Here is a 20,410-nt window from a genome sequence, read left to right as displayed (position 1 = left end):
TATGCTGATGTTAAAGGACTTCTATACTAAAGTCAGGTAGAATCCAGTGGGTGGTTCTCTCTTCCTTTTTTCATTTTTAAATGATCTGATGAAACCTGATAATGAATCGCATCTGCATCTCCATTCCGAAATTCTCCAGTGAAGGTTAAAAATCTCATTCTTTGGTAGAGATCTATAAAATAACCTCTATAGATCACTGCAGGGTTCAACTTTACTAACTTCCATAAGTCTTTCTCCTAGGACAGTGGGGCATGCATTGCAATGATCTCTCTGGACCTGTCCCCCTTCAGGACTCCTCTATGCCACTCAAACTTTCATTAATAATGGAGGTTGACCTAAGCTATTAGACTGATCTCAAAGGTGTTTGTTTCTACTTGAAGAAACATGTCTGTTTTCATTCTTTTTTTTAAAGAGCCTGGAGTTCTTAAACCTATTTTGCTGTGCAAAGGGATGAGATGCTCCCTGCTGCAGAGTGACAGTGCTTGTGTTCAACTTGTGTTTAGCAGTTAAAGCAGCTGTCTCTGAGCTTGATAGCCACTCCTTAAATCCATCTTTGCTAGATGCTAAGATAATCTATAAGTGTAATTAGCACAAGACCTTGAGAAATCTCCTTAAACATGGAGGGCTCTGTAAGCCCCATTGCCAAAATAGGGTCTGAAAAAAAGCAGTGTGAGGCACCAATGGACTTGATCTCCTGTTTGTCCTCCTGTTCTGCTTCCAGTCTTCCATGACTTCATGCCTCTATCCTCACTTATAGTCCAATAGCTCTTAAAGGCTTCAAATAAGACTAGCTCCCCACCCCTGTTATAGAAAGAGAGTTCCTACTCTGAAGAACTCCAAGGCTGGGCATCAGGCTGTTTCGTTTTTTAATTAGACAGCCTGATGAGAAGTGGGCAGAGACGCAAGGTGCCTTGCCCAAGATTACATGGTAGGTGGGAAGCAAAGCTGGGAACCTGGGTGTCTACCTCAAAATCCAGTGCCCTCACCATTGGGATATGCTGCCTCTTGATCTGTGTCCCCTGCTGCATTGAACTATGCAGAGCCCATCTATTAAAGGGACACCCTTCCTCTCCAAACCCCTCTCCAACCTCATTTGAATTTGGCTTAAGGCCAGAGGGCAGTAGTTGGCTTTGGCTGTCATTTTTAAACTGTCAGAAGGGGGTTGTCTGGAGGTGGAAGTAGACATGGATATCGCCCAGAGGAACTACCTTTTCCTCAGCATGAGTAGGCAGAAGCCTTTACGTAGCTCTGGTTTCACTCCTCAGTGTACTATTGCTGTTTCCTTTTCAGTATGTGATCCCTTGTGAGAAGGTGCCGACACTTCCTCCCGTCTCTCTTGTGCTGGGAGGAAAGCCCCATCAGCTCACCGGAGAGCAATACGTCTTCAAAGTAAGTCCCAAGCACCCTTCACCTGCCTCCCTTCTTCTATGCTATCCACTTTCGCTAGGCCCCAAGAAAATGTTGCAATGGGTGAGATCCTTGCTCCGCTGAACCAAACAGTAGTGTTGCCAGTAACTGCAGTGCAGCACGGACTTCACTTCATCGTGCTGGCTCTAGGCTAGTGGATCTGTGGAGAGCGCTCTTGGCATGTTGCAGTAGCATGAGACCACTTAGTATAGCCATGGATATTGCATCTGATAGATGCATATGTGGATCAAGTCCACTATACTATCATACTCTCTCTATCATTAGGTTTTTGATGGCTTAAGGCCAGGCCTTGTCACAGTGGATATTGATGATGATTGCTTTCAATAATTCCCTCTCTCACTGTGTAGACTCAGGTTTTCAACTGGGTCTGTCAAGTGGGCCTTTGGGCTGAAGGGAAAAAGAAGATTCAGTCTTCTTTTAACATGTCTTTTCTCTTTCCGTAGGTTACTGTACAAGGAGAAACCATCTGCCTCAGCGGATTTTCAGCCCTAGATATTCCACCTCCTGGAGGCCCACTCTGGATCCTGGGAGATGTCTTCATTGGCCCGTACTACACGGTCTTTGACCGTGATAATGAAGCTGTTGGCTTTGCCAAGTGCAACTGAGTACCCACCGCAACTCCCCTTACCACACCCTCTCGAACATTGGAGCTGTAGAGAGTGATTACCAGCAAATGAGAAAATGGAAATAGATTTAAAATGAAAAGGAAAAAAATCATTAGTGCCCTGCTAGCTAATGTTTGCCCTCTCTTAATAAGACCACTCTAGTTGATGATGACTCAGCATAGAGTAATCTCCTGCCCTGTTGTTAAGTCTTCCAGCATTTTGTTTTTAACATCAACTGTCAATGCTGAACACTTCCCACTCTTGATTCCAGGCACTAATTGCACAAATAAGCGACACAGCTTATTAGATCCACACAATGATTCCATTCCTCCTGCTGAGAAACCATGCTGATAACACAGTCTTGGCATTTACTGTTTGGCTTTTACATACTCAAACTTTCAGTTCCTTCGTAGGCTGATTGTGGGGAGAGGAGCCGAGTTTGTCTCAACAGTTGATCTCAAATAGATGAGGAAGTAATCGGTACAGTGGTTTTCAATAAGCTTGTTCTAGTTCAACATTCTTAATGTGATTTGTGGTGGGAGAGATTTTACTGTGCTGCAATGGAGGACATAGTCAGCTTATTATGTGAGAGATCCCTTAAAATCCTTCTGTCAAGGTCTAGAATAAAAATGCTTTCATCTTCTTTCCCATGTCCATGGTGGCACATAATAAGAACATATAATTGTGAGTATCCACCTCTGTTGGAGTATCTCACATACCTAACTGGGCAGTGATGAAAATAGCAGCTCCAGATTGCAGAAACCTTCAGGGAGTAGAACTAGGAAGGGGGGTTGTGGTAAGTTTTTGATAGTGGTCACCAAACTTGTATCTACAAAGGCCTGTGTTCACCCGTGAGGTCAAGCAAACCAGTTTGGGTAAATAGAGGACCCAAATTGTCTTAAGTGTGGTTACTTTTTCTGCCTCTTCTAAGTTTTCTTGAGTATCAGGATTTACTTACTTAATCCAGACCTGGATCTGGGGGTAATATTTTTTCTTTCCTTTTCTTTATTTTTTTTAAGCCTAGATCCCATTGAAAATCAAAGGGAATGGAGGCACTTCTACCCCATATAGTTGCTCTTGGAAAATTATGTTTTGTAGTATTTTCGGATGGATCAAAATTAGATTGATTAGCAGTCGTATATGAGAGAGCTGAAAGGCCTCCAGATCAGAGGCATCGGGAAGCATCTGACGTTCCGTTTGCTTCTCTCAGACAGTCTCTGAACCTTTTGAAGCCAACTTATCTCTGCTCTACACTCCTTACTCAGTACTGTAGCTTCCTTATGAAAAACCTTGAAGAGTCCTGTAAATGTATGCCAGGCTTCTCAAAAAGAATGAGGTGTTTCCCAGCTCTGTGGAGCTTACAATCTAAGGGCTTAGTTGTGCGTGCAGACTCTCTCTTTACCCACACTGTGCAAGGGTCTGTACACGCAGAAGCTGTGAACGCAGTTGGGCTGTAACTAAGAAAAGACCAACAAAAAGCCACAGTCCTGAGCAGAAAGTGCACATTGGGGTTGGTGGCAGGAAGTTGGGTAAAAATGGATTTTAAATGAGGGCATGTGGAAGAATGCTCCAAGGCCTGGTGAGCAAAGGGAGAGACTCCAGTGGACATCATTAGGCTTGGAGTGAGGCCCCAAACATATTGCTAGCAAGAGCAAAGTCACAGAGCTGAAAGGTAGAACATAGAGATAATGAATCAAATCCTTTACTTGCTGAGGATGTAAAGCAATGTAAATAATAATTATTGTGGTGCAGGGATTGGGAGAGACCTAATGGGTGAAATCCTAACTCCAGTGAAGTTGACATGAGTCTTGCCGATGACTTCATCGGAGCAGGATTTCGCCCAGGCAGTAGCAGATAAGGTAGCAGGTTAAAGGCATGGGTTTGGGTAGGTGGAAACCTGTCAAAGGAGAGTGGATCCATTGTCTTCCCAGGACTGAACCAACTTGGAGCTTGGTGTTCAGGGACAGAAAAAGGCAAGGACCCAGCTGACATCCAGTGCTAAGCTCCACCCTTTTCTGGCCCTTTATCCCCGCTCTGAGTTTGCTAACAGGGTTGGACTTGGGCTCTGATGGGTTGTATTTGACATATAGGATCACTGCTATTCCTCACCCACAGGGAGAGGCCTAGCCAAAGCAGCTGTGACTGCAGGTGTAATCTAAAGCCCTAGGAATAATCCATGTGCTGCTCCCAGAGCTTCCTCCTTCCTGCCTATCCTTAACTGCAGCCCTGGATTAGAAGCCTAAAGGCATCTGTTACAGCTAAAGGGCAAGAGGAGGTCACTTTAAAAACAAAAACAAAACCCACATCAAATACAGATATTCATGTGCTTCCCAGAGAACCCCATTTTCAAATTGATCAAGGGCCCAGAGCTTATTAGTTCTGCTGATTCCTATTTCTGCTGGAGACTTTTATCTGCTATGGCAACTGAAACAAAGCAGGTTTTTTGGTTGCAGGTTCCCATTAATTGGGCTTCAGGTGGGAAAAATCTGGCAGAGAATTAGCTGCTAGTTCAGAATTTATTCAGGATTCAGCTTACCCCACAGTAAGATGTATGACTTAAAATGTACACCCTCTAGTAACTCAGAGGTGATAAGATTGGGCTGTTGTCTGTCCTTAAACATAGAAAACATTAAAATCTGAGGGAAGATTCTGCCCCATGGGAAAGCTCTAAAAGACATCTGCCTTTGGCCAGGCTGGGGGAGCATTTTATTTGACATAATGTATTTGCAATACAAAGATTGTGAAACCACGGTGTGAGACTCTTCCTCCCCCTGCCCGTCTGCCATTGTCTTGCCTGCTTTTTCAATGTGAACGCTAAATGCTGTGTGACTTTAATTTTGGGGCTAGCAAACTTGCTGTCAGAATTGTTGTCTCATGGAAAGTTGAAATAAAAATATATAATTTTTTTTTTTCTCCCTTACCTTGAGAGAGAGATTCATCTTCTTAGGCTTTGGGTTGATAAGGAAGTGTGCATCTGTGTGCATGCACACATATGGTACCTTAATCCATAGGTGCCAAGTACATGAGGGCCCGAAGGCCCTGGCCTCCCTTGGGAAGTGAGTAGGGTGACCACCTGTCCCTAATTGGGAGGGACAGTCCCGAAATGGGAACATCAAGTCCTAGTCCTGGGCTGCATGACTCTGGGATAGCATTTGTCCCAGATTCCCAGTATCATGCAGGGATCCAGGTTTTCTGTTCACCGTGGAAAAGCACAAGGAAACATTAGGTTTCTCCTTGCAAGCTGGCAGTTTCAGCCTGCAAGGAGCTGTGGGGAATGAGATGCGCATGCACATGCACGCGGCCAGGAATACAGCCCCAGGCAGTAGTGGAGAATAGCTTTTCCAGCTGCCTGCAGGTAAGTCAATGTAGGGGGGAAGAAGGAGTGGGGCTGGGGCTGGGCCTGGGCCTGGGGGGTGCTGTCTGGTCAGGGTGGTGTATGGGGTCCAGAGCTGGGGTGGGGAGCAGGACAGCCATGGGCAGCTCCCTGCTGCTGTATGCGCTCCCAGGGAGTGGGGCATGGGAGGGGCATATGCCTTCCAGACTTGTGCGTGGGGCAGATGTGGGATGCTTGGGGCTCTCTGTCCTGCTGCCTTCCCCCAGGAAGCCCTGTGCCAGCCATGCCACCTAGCAGCAGTGGCGGCACAACTCTGTGCCACTGCCCCCACTGCTGCAGGTGGGCCAGAGCCCCTCACCTGGCGGCGCAGCTGGCACACGGCTCCTGGGGGAGGATGGAAAGGTGAGGATAGCCTGCATCCACCCCTATGAGGACTGCTCTGTTCTGGTTATGCTGTTAGAGGGGCCATCATCTTAGCCCCCTCACCTCCAGCAGAAATAAATGCACCCATGCCTCAGTTGGTTGCAGTGGGAGATTCTGCAGCAGGATGGAGCGGGAATACAGTACTTTTTAAAGTCATTTGGGGATGGAATTGAAAAGGAAATTCTCAAAACTTCAGTGGGTGTCCCCTGAGGCATCAAGGAAGAGGCCGATACCTAGACTGGGCAAAATACAGCCTTAAAGGCTTCTCGGACTACTTCCCTTCTTTGCAGGTTTTGTGTCCCACTAGGCTCTCTCAGGGTGGCTCCTCTGGGATGGGGCTTAAGTGTCCTTAATTCTTTTCTTCCCTCTGGCCTTTCAGTTCAGAGGTCTCAAGTGGGAAATGGGCACAAGGCAACACCATACAGCATTTATGTGACCAAAAGCAGGTTGTGCAGAGCATTCCCGATGTTCTCCTGTCTTTACTTCAGTTTGCTCAATTGTGAGAGAGTTAAGTGTTGGTATCTTTTGTCACAAGTGGGTATCCAAGTTAGCACACCCCTGAATAAGACTCTTCACATCTGTCAGAGATAAGGGTTCAGGCTGTCTACAATCTGGGGCAGACCAAAGCATGTGGCTTTCCAAAGGCCTACTTCTCAGCTGTTGGGGCGAGAAGCAGGAAGGGAGTTATTGTCTTGTGTTGTGTTTTAGTCTGAAAAATGACAGCTTTGTAGTGCCAGCCTAGCGCAACTTAGCCCAATATGAGCTCTAGCCCTACTGCAAGCTTTACTCTAGTGCATCTGCGAAGCTGGCTATATCCTGGGGGTGTCAAACTCATCCAGTGTGCAGGGGTTTGGGACCCATCTGGATGTAGCATGCAGGCCCAGTCTGGGGCACATGTTGCAAGTAGTGCTGTTTTGGCACAGGCACCATGTGCTGGATCTGGATCAGGCCCATGGACTGGTCCTGGATCCAGCAAGCAGGGCTGCTCCAGGGTGGATGCCACATGCAGTGCTTGCTCAAGGCTGGCCCTATGTGCTGTGTACCGCCTCTGCCAGCTCCAGCCTCTGCACCATGTGCAGCCCATACCACATAGTCTCTGCTTGCTACACAGGCCCAAGGCCAGCACATGCTACATACAGCACACTGACCCAAGACCCAAAGGCAGTGCTGCAGGCCAGATGAGAGGGCTCCAGAAGCAGGATGTGCTCTGCAAGCTGTATCTTTGACATGTCTGTCTGCCATAGCCTAATCCATGCGAGGATTGTTCTAACAGCATGCCAGAGGCTCCAAAGGGCCTTTTGTAATAGTGCAGTTGCTGAAGGTAGACAGTATCATTACCCACATTTTATAGTTGAAAAAACCAGAACGACTTGTCAGGCTAATGGCAGAGCCAGGAACCAGAACCCTGATCCCCTGAGGGTTAGGTCAGCACAATATCAGCTCCCCTGTACTGGCTTCCACTAGGAAATGCTCCACCACTTGTAATCTCTTGCCCTCTGAAAGGGGGTGACATCATATTGGCTCTGCCCACTGGATCACATGCCTACAGCAGGCTAATCTTCCAATATCTGGTGGCTTTGAAACTATTTTGTGCTAGAAGAATGGCATAAACCAGTCCTACTAAGAGTGAGCTAGGGTTAGAAACCTGGGATCTTGTATCAGAGGTACAGTAGTACACATCCCAAAGTCTTTCTGTGAGTCTATTAGCTCAGTCCCCAATTTATAGAGTTGAAGGGCCTGGTGGAGAAGAACAACATTTATTTATTTATTCAGTTGCCTGAAAAAGCCACCCTATTCTCTGTGCACCTTAGTATTATTGCTGCTGGTACTGGGGTGGTAAACAAGGGTAAAGCCTCTTTGCACTAGGTCCTGTACAAATACAGAGTAAAACTTAAAGAACATTAAAAATCCTTGTGCAGTATATACAAAACAATGTGGTATTGTTTCCTTTGACACATGAGGAACTGAGAATACAAAGAATTACGTGATTTGCCCAAGGACAAAAGGAGTCTGGGATGGAGCAAGAAATGGAGTTTTTATCTCTCTAGTCCCAGTTCAGTGCTTACCCACCTAATCCTCCTTGCCCTTATTAAAACAGATAACAATACAAAAAGACTGGCTGCAAAGATCCACCAAAATCCCAACCCTCCGTCTGCTGTTTCTTCATACCCCGAGAGAAAAAAAATGCAATTGATTGCCAAATGCTTATTAATATAAATGAGGGGTTGCTTCCTGCCTTAAAGACCTTGTTATACCAACTCCAAGGGAAGAGTTCCTGACACAGACCCATGCAGATGGCAGAGAACTGGGGCCTAAATGGACTCCGAGGTGGAGGGAAGAAGAGGTGTGAAAAGAAGTAAGGGAGCAGTGATGTTAAACATGCCTCGTTGCTTCCAGAAATCACTTCTTGTCTGGATTCAGATGTTCCCTGCAGTGTTTGCAACTGAGGCATTACAGTCTGGCTGAATGAGAATCAAGTTTCAGGGCTCCCTATGGTCAGTGCGGAAACTGCCTGAAGCCCAGCACAAATGGTGTAAGCCCAAATATCTGGAACTGTCCACAGATCTAACAGCAGGCTCTGAGCCCAAACAGTGTCCAAGGAGAGAGAGACCCAACAAAATAAGCAACCCTCCATAAAGAAGAAGGTGGAAAATAAATTACTGAGTGTTCTTCAGTCATCACTGGTGGTCACAGCCAGGCTTGGGGAAAATGGTGCCCTGGCCAAACTTGTATTTTGGCACTCTGCCCTGGCCCCAGCCCCCAAGTCAGTGGCACTGCTGCAGGCAGAGGCACAGGGACAAGTGTGGCAGGGAGGCAGAGCAGCATGGTGCATCAGCAGTACTGCCAACTCTCATGAAAAATCATGAGACTCCCAATTTCCAAGTCAAATAAACTCTGATTCATGGTCTCCAGAAAGAGAGATCAAATCTTGGGATTTTTTCTTCTGGAGCATGTAGAGAGTGCCAAGCTGGCAAGTCTGGGGAGGGGACAGACTGAGGCCCACCATGGGGAGGGAGGGTGTGGGGCAGGGGCTGAGGTGAATGGGGCCCCAGAGTCGGGGGGAGGGGAATAGCAAACATGTGCCCCCCAGATTCATGTGCAGGGCAGAGTCAGGCTGCTTGGTGCAGGCTGGGGCTCTGCACCCTCCTGCCTTTGCCCTGGGAGCCATGCACACACACTTCAAAAATAGCATTTCATTATTTACACTCCAAATCTCTTGATTTTTAAGAGTTTGTCTCATGGTTTTTGACAGTGGGGTTGGCAATACTGGATCAGGAAGGCGGGCAGCAGCTGGAGGCAGGGGGGAGGCTGAGCTGGGCACTGCTCCTCCTGCCTGGGGCAGGGATCAGCTGGAGTGGGGTGGTAGGGAGAGCACTGCTGTAAGCGCAGGCTGCTCACAGTGTGTGTGTGTGTGTGTGGCACCCTGGGTGGTTGCCCATGTCACTCACCCCTAAGGCCAGCTCTGCTGATGGTGCTAACATTACAGTGAGTAACCTTTGGGTTTGAAAATGGGACTGGCCAGCAGTTGGAGTCCCTGGAATACAAAAGGGATTGTCAGATCCTTGGGGGCAAGGACTCTCATTTTGTTGTGCGTGCAGTGCTCTGCCCAATGGGGTCCTGTCCAGGATGAGGGCTAGGGGAGCGCTGCTGCAATATAAACAATAATAATAATTTTAAAAAAGAGTGGTAAACAGCCATTTGCTCAGGCAGCACATGTCCTCTGAGTCCTCCCTGCTCTCTGCCTTTCCAGCATATCTTTGCCCCAGTGTGATCCAGCAAATACAGACTAGGGCAGGGGTCAGCAACTTCTGCCACAGGTGCCAGAGCATGGCACGCAAAGGCATTTTGCTTGACAAATGTGCCTTGAGGCAGACAATGGGGAAGAGGCCAGGGCTGTACTTCCACAATAAGGATCAGGCCTTTCGCAGCTTTCCCCTCACATGCCAACATCTTACAAGGTGAGGTTGGGATGTTTTTGACACTCAGCCCAAAAATATTGCCACCCCCTGCGCTGGGGCTTTCTACCTCTCAGCCACTGACCTTTTCCCATATGTCTGCAGATCTCACTGTTTTCTAGGCAGCTGGAACTGAAGAGGGTTTTGTACCCACATGTGTCCTTTCATCTCACCGCTAGAAAGTGTTGCTGTTGCCAGAAGCAGTAACTTTTCCATGGCCTGCCCCCTTTGCCTGAATGGTTTCACCATAGGAAGGTGGCAGCTTTCCCCAGCTCAGTTCCTCTCAGGGGAACCGGAAAAGGCTGAAAGGTGGGAGCCCAGGCAGATATGAGGGCCATGGCTGGTTGTGGGAGAGGGGCAGTGGAGCTGAAAGAGTGGATCTTCAGAGGTCTTGAGCACCCACAATTACTTCAGAAAATTCGGCCATTAAAATAACAGGAAGGAGAAGACCTGAGGGGATGGCTCATGGTATAGTGGGAGAAGGGAAGAGACCTGGCGTCTAACTGGAAGAGGCCAGTGTGTCTGCCAGTAGTTCACCACTTACACCAAAGCTGATTGACAAGACTGCTCCTAGAAGATGACAAAGGTAAAAGGGAAAATGGGCTTAGGAGACAGTGTGGGTAGGTTGTATGGTCTAGTTCTCCTTCCCTCTGACTCGGTGAAAGTTTTGGGTGATTTCCCAAACCTTTGGGGTGCTCTCCATATGTGTTCTTGCCCTGCAGATGCCATGCTGTGCTCATGCATCAAGCTCTGCATGCAACTTGTATTGTTGCAAGTGAACATCACACAACACCAATGCAAAGTTTTAGTTAATAGAGTTTTGGACTGCTTAGAGTTGACCTTGAACAAGATCCTGCAGCCACCACTGGGAGCCCTGACTACTCAGGTGGCCATAGCTAAATAAGCTGAAATCCGTCAGACTGTACCCATAGGATACGACTCACAACTAGTCTGCACCTACTGTCATTGTTGTGGACACCTGACTAAAGGTTCTCCACCCTCCAGAAGGCCTGAGACCCTCACAGCCCAGATCCTACTTCACCACACTGTTTCATTACATGTGTTGATGTAGTGTTAAACATTAGCCTTGGTTTCCTTCCCCCTCGCCCCCATTCTCTTTCTGCAGAACTTGATCCACTTGCCATCTTTGGCGGCTGACTCTTTAGGACATTATCCACTAAAACAACGATAAATATTATCATGGCAACATGGACAGAACAGCAGACATGTGATGTGAGCACCAAGCATCCTCTTCCTGTGCCTTTTCCTCCTCTCACTTACCCTCCTGCAAGTCAATTAACTGCCAAATTCTTATTAGGTAATGAATCAACTTTGGTTCATACTGTTATATCAATCCAAAAATGTATAAGCAAATGGAAAACCTGGCCCCTTGCTCATCAAATCAAGATGCTCAGATAGTTGGTACAGCCCCTACAAGACAATTGGTTGCCTTTGGAAATAATTTTATTCCAAATGACTAAGCACTTTTGTTTTGAGGTTGCTGGGTTTCTCTTTTCTTTCTCAGCTTTGATGTATTTATTTTAGATTCCTTTGGGAGGAGAAAGGAAGTGGAAAGCAGCCTAACAGCTAGAGGACAAGAGAGAGAAAATCGTGGGAGGAGTGGGGGAACTTGCCTTTCCAAGCTTTGAAATCGTATTACAGTGCAGCAGGCTCAGAAACTGTTATAGAGAATCTCAGAGTGCCAGGATAAGGAAGGGGAACCGGCTGCTCACTGCTGTGTCTCCTCTCCACAAAAAGGTGAGGAAAGCAGGCCTGTGGAACTCTCCCCAGGCTGCTAACCTGGTTCTAGCCAAGATTTTTGAGACAGGACTTTATACACAGCGTTGCCAATGTGCGAATCTCAGACATGTGATCACTCTAAAGCTCTCCTCTATAAAAAGGGAGTTCAGAAGAATCTCTTAGTGACAAGGACCATCTTCTTGTTCTGAGTTTGTAAAGCACACTAGAGTCCTGGTCCATGGCTGGGAAGCCAGGCTGATACCAAAATGCAAACAAACCAACACTGCAGCTTTCATTTTGAAAAAGAAAAATCTTTTAGTCCTCCTGATTGTGGAAAAAACCTTGGATATGTAATTCCTAATGCCTCAGCCACCAGGAGGCAAATTAAAAAGACACACACACACACACACACACACACACACATATAGAAATGTATATCTATATGTCTCTATATAGCTATGTGTGTGTGTCATATCTATGTGTGTGTGTATGTATATATGCAGGTATTAAAAGGACATATACACATCACAAGACTTCTAAATATATATACATTTAAAATTCTCATATTTAATGATGTCTCATGATATTTAATGATAGCTAATGTTAGAGGGCTTGACTCATGATTTCTAATGTTCGGAAATAATCTTGTTTCTGATATTAGGTTCCATAGTCAGGTGACCTTGATCATATACCCATTTATAGTTTAGAATTGTTGCTGTCTGAAAGCATTAGTAATGATAATTAAGAAAAGATCCTACAATGCTTTGCAAATTCTGAGCCTAATCCAGCACCCACAAGTGTAATGGGAAGATTCCCACTGATTTAGCGGGCTGCAGATCAAGCCCCATTTATCCCACATGTAGCATTACTGAAAGGCAGCCATCTCTGGGTGCACAATAACAGCCAGTTGATGCACAGTACTAAATGGGCTGACTTTTTTGGTCATGGAATCAGAGACTGGTAGGTATTCTTTTTTAGTGTCACTGTATCTAGGGAAAGCAGGCAGGATCTTGGTTTTGAGGGTAACAGACAAAATCCTTATGAGTACATAGCAAATCCCATAGGACACATTCAACCAATTTTCAGGTGTGTTGAGACCCTTTTATAGCACTCTGAAAATGCAAAAGGACCGGAAAAAGAGGAGTGGCACATCATCTCCGAACTTTGCAGGGAAAGGGGACAGGCATAGGGCACCATTCTGTGCCTATTCTCTGCTCTCCAGTGTGCAGCTCACCTGTTTATCTGGCCTATTGAATTCGCTGGGAGGACGAAGGGCTGAGTCGGTGGCGCTGGCACCTGGGCCCATGGTTCCCAAGAGCCTGTGGTATTTCAAGTATCCTTTGGTACAAAGGGCCTTTAGGGACTCTTGCAAACTGCCGGCATTCAGGTTGTAATGAGATCACGAGATCATTACAGAGGTATAATTCTGAAAGAGTCAAAGAAGGGAACAGTGTCTGCAATGAAAGTGGAGGAAGAGACTGCTCCTCAGGGCTTCTGTGAGTCAAGCATTTGTCACACAGCTTTTGATGGTTTCCCCACCCTTCTCAGGTGGAATTACAGCCTTATGTTCTGCCACCAACCTTACGATCTTACGTTCTGCAATCATTGGCCCTGATGCGGCGGTGACCCTTCCCTCTGAGGCTCCTTCTCTAGATCCCAGTGAATGTTCCTTCATGTTGTTATTATGTATGGCCACAGCTCTTTATGTGATGATAGCCTATCATCATGATAACCTATCATCATGCACCCCTAAAAATCTACCTTTCCCAAATGAGGAGGCTCAAATTGACTCCTAAAGCCTGGTCAGAATCTCAGTTGACCTGCACTACTTGCCTTGCCGAAGGCAGAAAGTAAGGTCATTCAAACAGCCACCTAGGAGGCTCCCTCGTGTTCTCCCAATGTCAAGGGCAGGCAATTATTTTGGGCAGAGGACTGCTTACCGAGTTTTGGCAAGCCATTGAGGGCCGCATGATAGGCAGCCAAGGGCAGATAAATATTAATTTTCTAAATTTTTTAGGAGCCCCGCAGGCTGGATAGAATGGCCTGGCGGGCTGCATCGGGCCCCCCGGCTGCATTTTGCCCACCCCTGCGCTATGTGCACTCCAGCTCCACCTGGTTTCTCAGCTGCCCAGAAAAGCTAAAGGCACCAACCAGGGATTCCCCTTTGCAAAGACTTCTCCCTGCTGGTGGGGACTGCTGTGGTGTTGACACCGAGGCCAAGGAGACTGTCTCTCCCAGGAGCAAATCCAGGGAGGGTGCAGTGGTGCAGCTGCACTCCTTTTGGATTGAAGTGCACTGCAGGAGTCTCTGGGGTCTTTTCTAAGTCCCTGAAGCAGGTGAAAACCCCTTTCCCTTCCCTTTGGTGCTCATAAGCATGCCCCTTCCCCACGTCCTCCCTTCTCTACCAGCCATTGATGCTTTCCTCCTAGTCCCCAGGGTGAGGGAAGCCCTTTTGCCCCACCCAGATGGGCTTTATGAGGGGGTGGGGGAGTGCTTACCTGGGGACAAGAGCAGCAGCAATAGTGTGGTGGGAAAGTAGTTTTCCCTTCCCTGCCTGGTCCCCTGATAACAGGTATGTGGAGGAAGACCCCCCCACACACCCATCCCTACTGCTGCTGTCCAGCCCCTGTCCCTAGCAGAGCGCCCCCTCCTGCTCAGCCCAGAGGCAGCGGACAGAAGCAGTTCTGGAGTGTCCCCTGGACAGCAGGGGAAACAGTAGCCGCAAAAGAGGGAGCAAGGGCAGGGGAGGGCAGGGCATGTGCCTTTGAGCATGAAGGGGAAGGGAGGGGGGATTTTCATCTGCCTTAGGAACTTGACAAAGTCCCTGGAGGCTACTGCAGGGGGATGGGGAGAAAGGAGGGCGGGGAGGCAGGGAGCAGGGGAGGTGCAGCTAGCCCTGCAATGTAGGGTGCTGCTCCCTCCCCACTCTTTGAGAAATCCTGGATCCACTCCCCCTGCAAGTCCTCAGCCAAAGGGAGCAGGAGAGAACAGGCCTTGTCAGCAGGGTGGGGATGAGTTCAAAGAGGGGACGGAGGCTGTCTTTGAGCTCCTGCTCTCCTACAGCCTGTTGCTTCTTGAAGCCCTGTACAGCCCCTGTGGAGTCTGGCAGTTCACTTTCCCTTTCCAGTGTGGGCCAGTCTGTCAAGCTGAGATAAGCTCTATGTACCCAGTAACACACCTGCTATCTCACTGGCCCAAGCCAGAGTAAGTCAGGGTGTTACCACTCTATTGGCTTCAAGATCTCCGTGCCTCGTAAACAGCTGGTCTGTATGAACACAGCACACGAGACAGCCATGCCCAGGCTCACAGGCTCCAATAAAATCACAGCCCGAAGTGACACTGCTAGGAAGCTCAGAGGCACAAAGAGCTGAGGCTGCCTAGTTAGGAACAAGGAGGTGGTTGTGCATCACTGAGAGGCTATCTTGTTCCCATCCCTTTCTCATAGAGATCAGCATTGAGGCATTCTCTGTCTGGGTTTCTCACAGGAATAAACTGTCTCCTCTGTTATCTTTAGCAACACAACAGACTCGCTGTATGGGGGAGGGAGCCCAGGCTCAGCATTAGATAGGCAGCCCACTGATGGACATAACGGCACTGTGATCTTGTTGCCTCTTTGCCCTTAGCACTTTGCAGTTGGGGTTTTGAAGGGTTTTTCTTTGTTATGAGGAGAAGTCAATTATATCAGGAGCTGGGGGTTTTCTTGGCATAACCTTGTCTATTTACAGTGAACATACTCAGATCTCTGTTTGCATGAACACAGTAAAACCAAAGAGCAGGCACTTTCCTTGCTCATAAATCCCCAAGTTCCCCATTCCAGTGTGACCGGTGCCCAGGATGCCCTGTCCATCTGCTCTTTCAGGTTCACACTCACAGCTCCTTCTCTTGGCATGGCCTCTAACTGTGACCAGTCTCCTACCCCCTGTTCACCATCTAGGAAGATGCCATGCCTCAGACCTCTTACCATGTGGCCTATTTATTATATTGGTTGTGACTATGTAGAGGGGCCTGATTTCTCCTTTTCTTGAGCCTGAAAGAAAGTATTTGGCACACCTTTTGGCTGTAAGGAGAGTTGTGATTGCCTTTGGATCTCCGGTTCCCCTAATGCAAGTAAGTATTACCTTTGAGCATAACATTTTCAGTCCTGCATTCCAGTATATTCCCTATACATCCTTATACAGCTTTGTTTTTTATCACCACGGCTGCACATTGAGTAGAGGTTTTGCTTAAACCATCTACAGTTACCCCCAGAAGCCAGCCCTTTGAGTAGTTTAAATGATCTCTGCCATTCTGCATTACACTGCAGCGATTGGCAACCCTAGTCTTCTACTCATTCACTTAGCTTTGGTAGGTTTCTCTGAAGTCCCCCACAGGCTTCTTTGGGCTGGACTAATCTAAATACTTGCTTCTCATCTGCATGCTTTGCCACTTCATTGTTTACCTCATTTTCCAGATCGTTAATGACTGTATTTAAAGACACAGTTCTTTATATGGAACCTCATAGGTCTCGGCTGGTAATTTTTCACTGTGCTGAAAATTGACTCTATTTTTCTATTGCCCAAAGCAGTTAGCTTATATTTGGGGCCTCTCAGTTTGTTTCCATTAAGAGAGAAAATGGATGGCATGAGTCAGGTCGTTGTTTGATGCAATCTCACTCGTTTCCAATGAACATACACAAAGTCCTATTTCCTTGAACCCAGTAGGAACAAGCAAAAGCAGGCAGTTTCCTCCCTCACTGTTTCAATGTCTGTCCCTCTAGTCACTTCTATGCTCCAAAAACTTTAATGTCTCTGCTTCTTCTCAGGCACTTGTAAATAATGGCTTCTCTCTCTGCCTGCTGGTTTTCTCTCTCAGCTCCCTTTTCTTCATGTTAGACCCACACAGGACCTACCAAACCATCTTGTAGGCTCTACATTTGCAAGTCAGCATAGTTTCCAAACGGGCTTAGCTACAAAGCCCCTTGCCTTGGGCAGTGACTTTTTTTTGTTTCCAGCAATTGCACCACAAAAAGAGACTGCATTGCTCCTTCCATCTAGCATTAAGGAAAGAAAGATGCTCACCTGTTGGCCTTACCCATAGGTTTGTCTATAGATCAGATGTTTGATAGCTTGTTTGATAGCAGAAATTGATACCTTCCAGCAGTTCTACTCTTTGCTTTCTGTCTCAGCCAGTCTCCTATTCTCAGGGGGATTTTACCTCTCATCTTAGCTACCTCAGTTTCCTTATTAGCCTCTTGTGAAGGACTTGCATCTTATGTACATAACATTCATCTTGGCAGAAAAAGATATGCATCAGCGCACACCTCCGTTGCCCATTAATATATCCCTGAGTTAAATCAACAGACTAGTTCCCCATTTTTATCCAGCACAGCTCTGCACCAGCAGTTAAACCAATGTGATGGCAACACAGAAACCTCCTTACCTAAAAGGAGCTACACTAGGGAAGGAAGTCTTCCTCCTGCTGTCCCAATCACTTTTATTAATAGGCTAAAAGCATTTGGAGAGGTGTCCCTTTCCTTTGAAAATGCTATACTCGTGACTTCCGACCCAGTCTTTTTCTGTTCATCTTCATGGCTCACCATCTGTTGTCACTTAATATTTGAACACAAGTGTCTTGTCATTTTTACCTGTTTCCCTTTTCTTTTCTCTACCCAAAGTCACAAAATGCAGCTCCCATCCTCTGAACCAAACAGGTTAGGACACTCATTTATCTGGGCCCAGGGTCTTCGCTTGCTTCAGAGAAAGCTGGAGTTACTACCGTGACTTGCTGGTGTGGTCTCCCCACCAGCTGTGATACTGGGAGTCAGCATACATTCTCTGAGTCCACTACCTGTCACCAAGAGTGATGATGTGGGCTTCAGCTGAAGATGCAAGAAATCTTGTGGTTAGAGTGTTTTTATGTGCTCCAGGTCGGTGGGGGGGAGCTGTAATTAGAGCAGCTCTGAGAGCCACTCAAATTAAGAGTCTCATGTATCAGCACTTCAGGATGGGGGTGCTTTGTTTAAAACTCCTTGAACAAGGAGGAGCTGGACCGGGAATTTTCGGGCCAGCTTGCAGAGGCACTTAAGGCAAGAGATGTAGTTGTCATGGGTGATTTAAATTACCTGGATATCTACTGGGAGGAACAGTCAGCTAGGTCAGACTGTTCCAGGAGGTTCCTGGCTGAGATACAGGACCTCCACCTAATTCAGGAGGTGCACAGTCCCGTCAGAGGAAATGCCCTGTTGGACCTGGTCCTAGCCAGAGGCGATGACCTGGTAAGGGGCCTCCAGGTCCTTGACCACCTGGGTGATAGCAATCATCACTTGCTGGAATTCACCATCCAGCACCGGGTGTCAAGGGCCTGCAGCAAGGCGGTAGTCCTAGACTTCAAGAGGGCCAACTTCAATGAGTTGAGATTAGTGGGAGAGGCGCTGGGGTTCTCGAGAGCAGAGGAGCTCAGTGCCCAAGATGAATGGTCGTTCCTTAAGGAGACGATACTCAGGGCGCAAGGGGTGACCATCCCAACAAAAAGCAAGGGGGGGCAGGAGTGCCCGAAAGCCCCCCTGGCTCACCAAGGGCATCCGGGAATGCCTGATTGCCAAAAAGGCAGCATACACCCGGTGGAAGGGGGGTGCTATCTCCAAAGAGGAGTATACCTCCTCTTCTCAGGCCTGTAGGGTGGCTGTCAGGAAAGCTAAAGCAGACATAGAGCTAGGAGTAGTGTCCAAGATCAAAGATAATAAAAAGTCCTTTTTCAAATATATAGGGTGAAGAATATAGGAATATAGTATATAGTGAATATAGGAGGATGAAGAAGGCACCGGGAAAAAGGAGGCCTCTACAAGATACGCTGGGCAATCTGGTGGTTGTGCCACAGGAGAAAGCAGACCTCTTTAACCAATTCTTCACCTCCATTTTCTTGCGCAGGGACCAGGACCTCCCCACCGTGATGCAAGATGGACTTGAGGGGAACACCTCCAGACCTCAGGTTGGGGAGGACCGGGTTAGAGAGCTTTTGGAGGAGCTGAACGTGTTCAAACCAGCAGGTCCAGATGCTCTCCACCCCAAGGTGTTGAGGGAGCTAGCAAGGGTTACTGCAGGGCCTTTGACATGGTTTTACGAGTGCTCGTGGTGCTCGGGCCAGGTGCCAGATGATTGAAAGATAGGCAACATGGTCCCCATCTTTAAAAAAGGGAGGAGGGAGGACCCGGGCAACTATAGGCCCGTCAGTCTTACCTCAGTCTTCTTTGAGAAGATCATCATGGAGCACATTTGTGATGGGCCGGCCTCAGAGATGATGCTCAAGGGCAACCAGCACAGTTTCATTAGGGGTAGGACATGTCAGACCAACCTGATTGCCTTTTATGATCAGGTCACAAAAGCACTGGATGCAGGTGTCTCTGTGGACGTAGTCTTTCTGGACTTTAGCAAGGCCTTTGACACCGTCTCCTACCCCATCCTCATTAAAAAACTAGGCGACTATGGCATTGATGCCTACACAGTCAGATGGATTGCAGATTGGCTGAAGAATCACACTCAGAGGGTGGTGGTGGATGGGTCATATTCGACCTGGGGGGAAGTGGGCAGCGGAGTCCCCCAGGGCTCGGTCCTTGGGCCTGCACTGTTCAATTTCTTTATCAGCAATTTGGACGATGGGGTAAAAAGCACCCTGTTTAAATTTGCTGACGATACTAAAATGTGGGGTGAGGTGAGCACGCTAGTAGGGAGGGAAAGACTGCAGCAAGACCTGGATAGGTTACAGGGGTGGGCTGGCAAAACCGGGATGTGTTTCAATACTGACAAGTGCAGGGTGCTGCACTTGGGCAGTAGTAACCCGCAGCACACTTATAAGATGGGAAACTCCCTTCTTGAGAGCATGGAGGCAGAAAGGGATCTTGGAGTCATTATTGACTCCAAGATGAACATGGGCCGACAAGACGAGGTCACGGTTGGCAGGGCTAACCGGACCTTGTCGTGCATCCACAGGTGCATCTCTAGCAGGGACAAGAAGGTGATCCTCCCCCTCTATGCAGCACTGGTCAGGCCACAGCTGGAGTACTGTGTCCAGTTCTGTGTGCCCCACTTCAGGAGGGATGTGGACAACATGGAGAGGGTCCAGAGGAGGGCCACCCACATGATCCGGGGACAACAGGGCAGACCCTGCAATGAAAGACTGCGGGACCTGAACCTTTTTAGCCTTCACAAGGGAAGGCTGAGGGGGACCTGGTGACCATCTATAAACTCACTAGGGGGGACCAGAAGGGTTTGGGAGAGACCTTGTTTCCCCTTGCACCCCCTGGCATAACAAGGAATAACGGCCACAAGTTGTTGGAGAGTAGGTTTAGATTAGACATCCATAAGAACTACTTCACAGTTAGGGCAGCTAGGATCTGGAACCAACTTCCTAGGGAAGTGGTGCTGGCTCCTACCCTGGGGGTCTTTAAGAGGAGGCTTGATGCCTACCTGGCTGGGATCATTTGAGCCCATTTTTTTCTCCCGCCCAGGCAGGGGCTCGGCCTTGAAGATCTACAAGTTCCCTTCTGATCTGACGTCTATGGTTCTATGGTTTGATTTGAACAAACTTTAGTTAAAGTGCCCTGCCACCATTTTCAAAGCATGGGGATTCTGATACATGAGACGTGGAGGCTGGCTGGAGTGCACCAGTTAGCACACTCCAGCAGACACAGTGTGTCAGAGCAGCCTCCCAGCATGTGCACAGGCACCCTACTCCAAGCCCATCTGCACCAGATCTAAATCCATTAATTGCAGAGTGACGTAAGAAGACCTCAACCACCACCACTATGGCTATGCCCTCTGGGATGAGCTGAAAGTCACTAGCTGACACACAACTCCTTTGGCTATGCAGTTGTACCAACATCTGATAGATATCCTTGCTGTCTTGGCGTAACATTTGTGACAAGTGGCAACTGGAGGTGGGAACCATTT

At 47.8% G+C, this 20,410-nt stretch overlaps 1 protein-coding gene across 1 annotated transcript in view; it reads left to right on the top strand.

Annotated features, from left to right (window-relative positions):
- CTSD (cathepsin D) overlaps positions 1-4,953 on the top strand; it is a 36,549-nt gene extending 31,596 nt beyond the window's left edge. The window contains exons 8-9 of the mRNA XM_019551656.1: positions 1,291-1,389; positions 1,872-4,953. Coding sequence (XP_019407201.1) covers positions 1,291-1,389; positions 1,872-2,033 — 261 coding nt within the window. The 3' untranslated portion in view covers positions 2,034-4,953. The remainder of the gene's footprint in view (positions 1-1,290; positions 1,390-1,871) is intronic.
- Positions 4,954-20,410: the final 15,457 nt, after the last annotated feature.

The sequence above is a fragment of the Crocodylus porosus genome, unplaced genomic scaffold, assembly GCF_001723895.1.
Source record: "Crocodylus porosus isolate Cpor-Errol unplaced genomic scaffold, CroPor_comp1, whole genome shotgun sequence".
NCBI classification, from domain to species: Eukaryota; Metazoa; Chordata; order Crocodylia; family Crocodylidae; genus Crocodylus; species Crocodylus porosus.
This window is presented reverse-complemented; position numbering and strand designations above follow the sequence as displayed.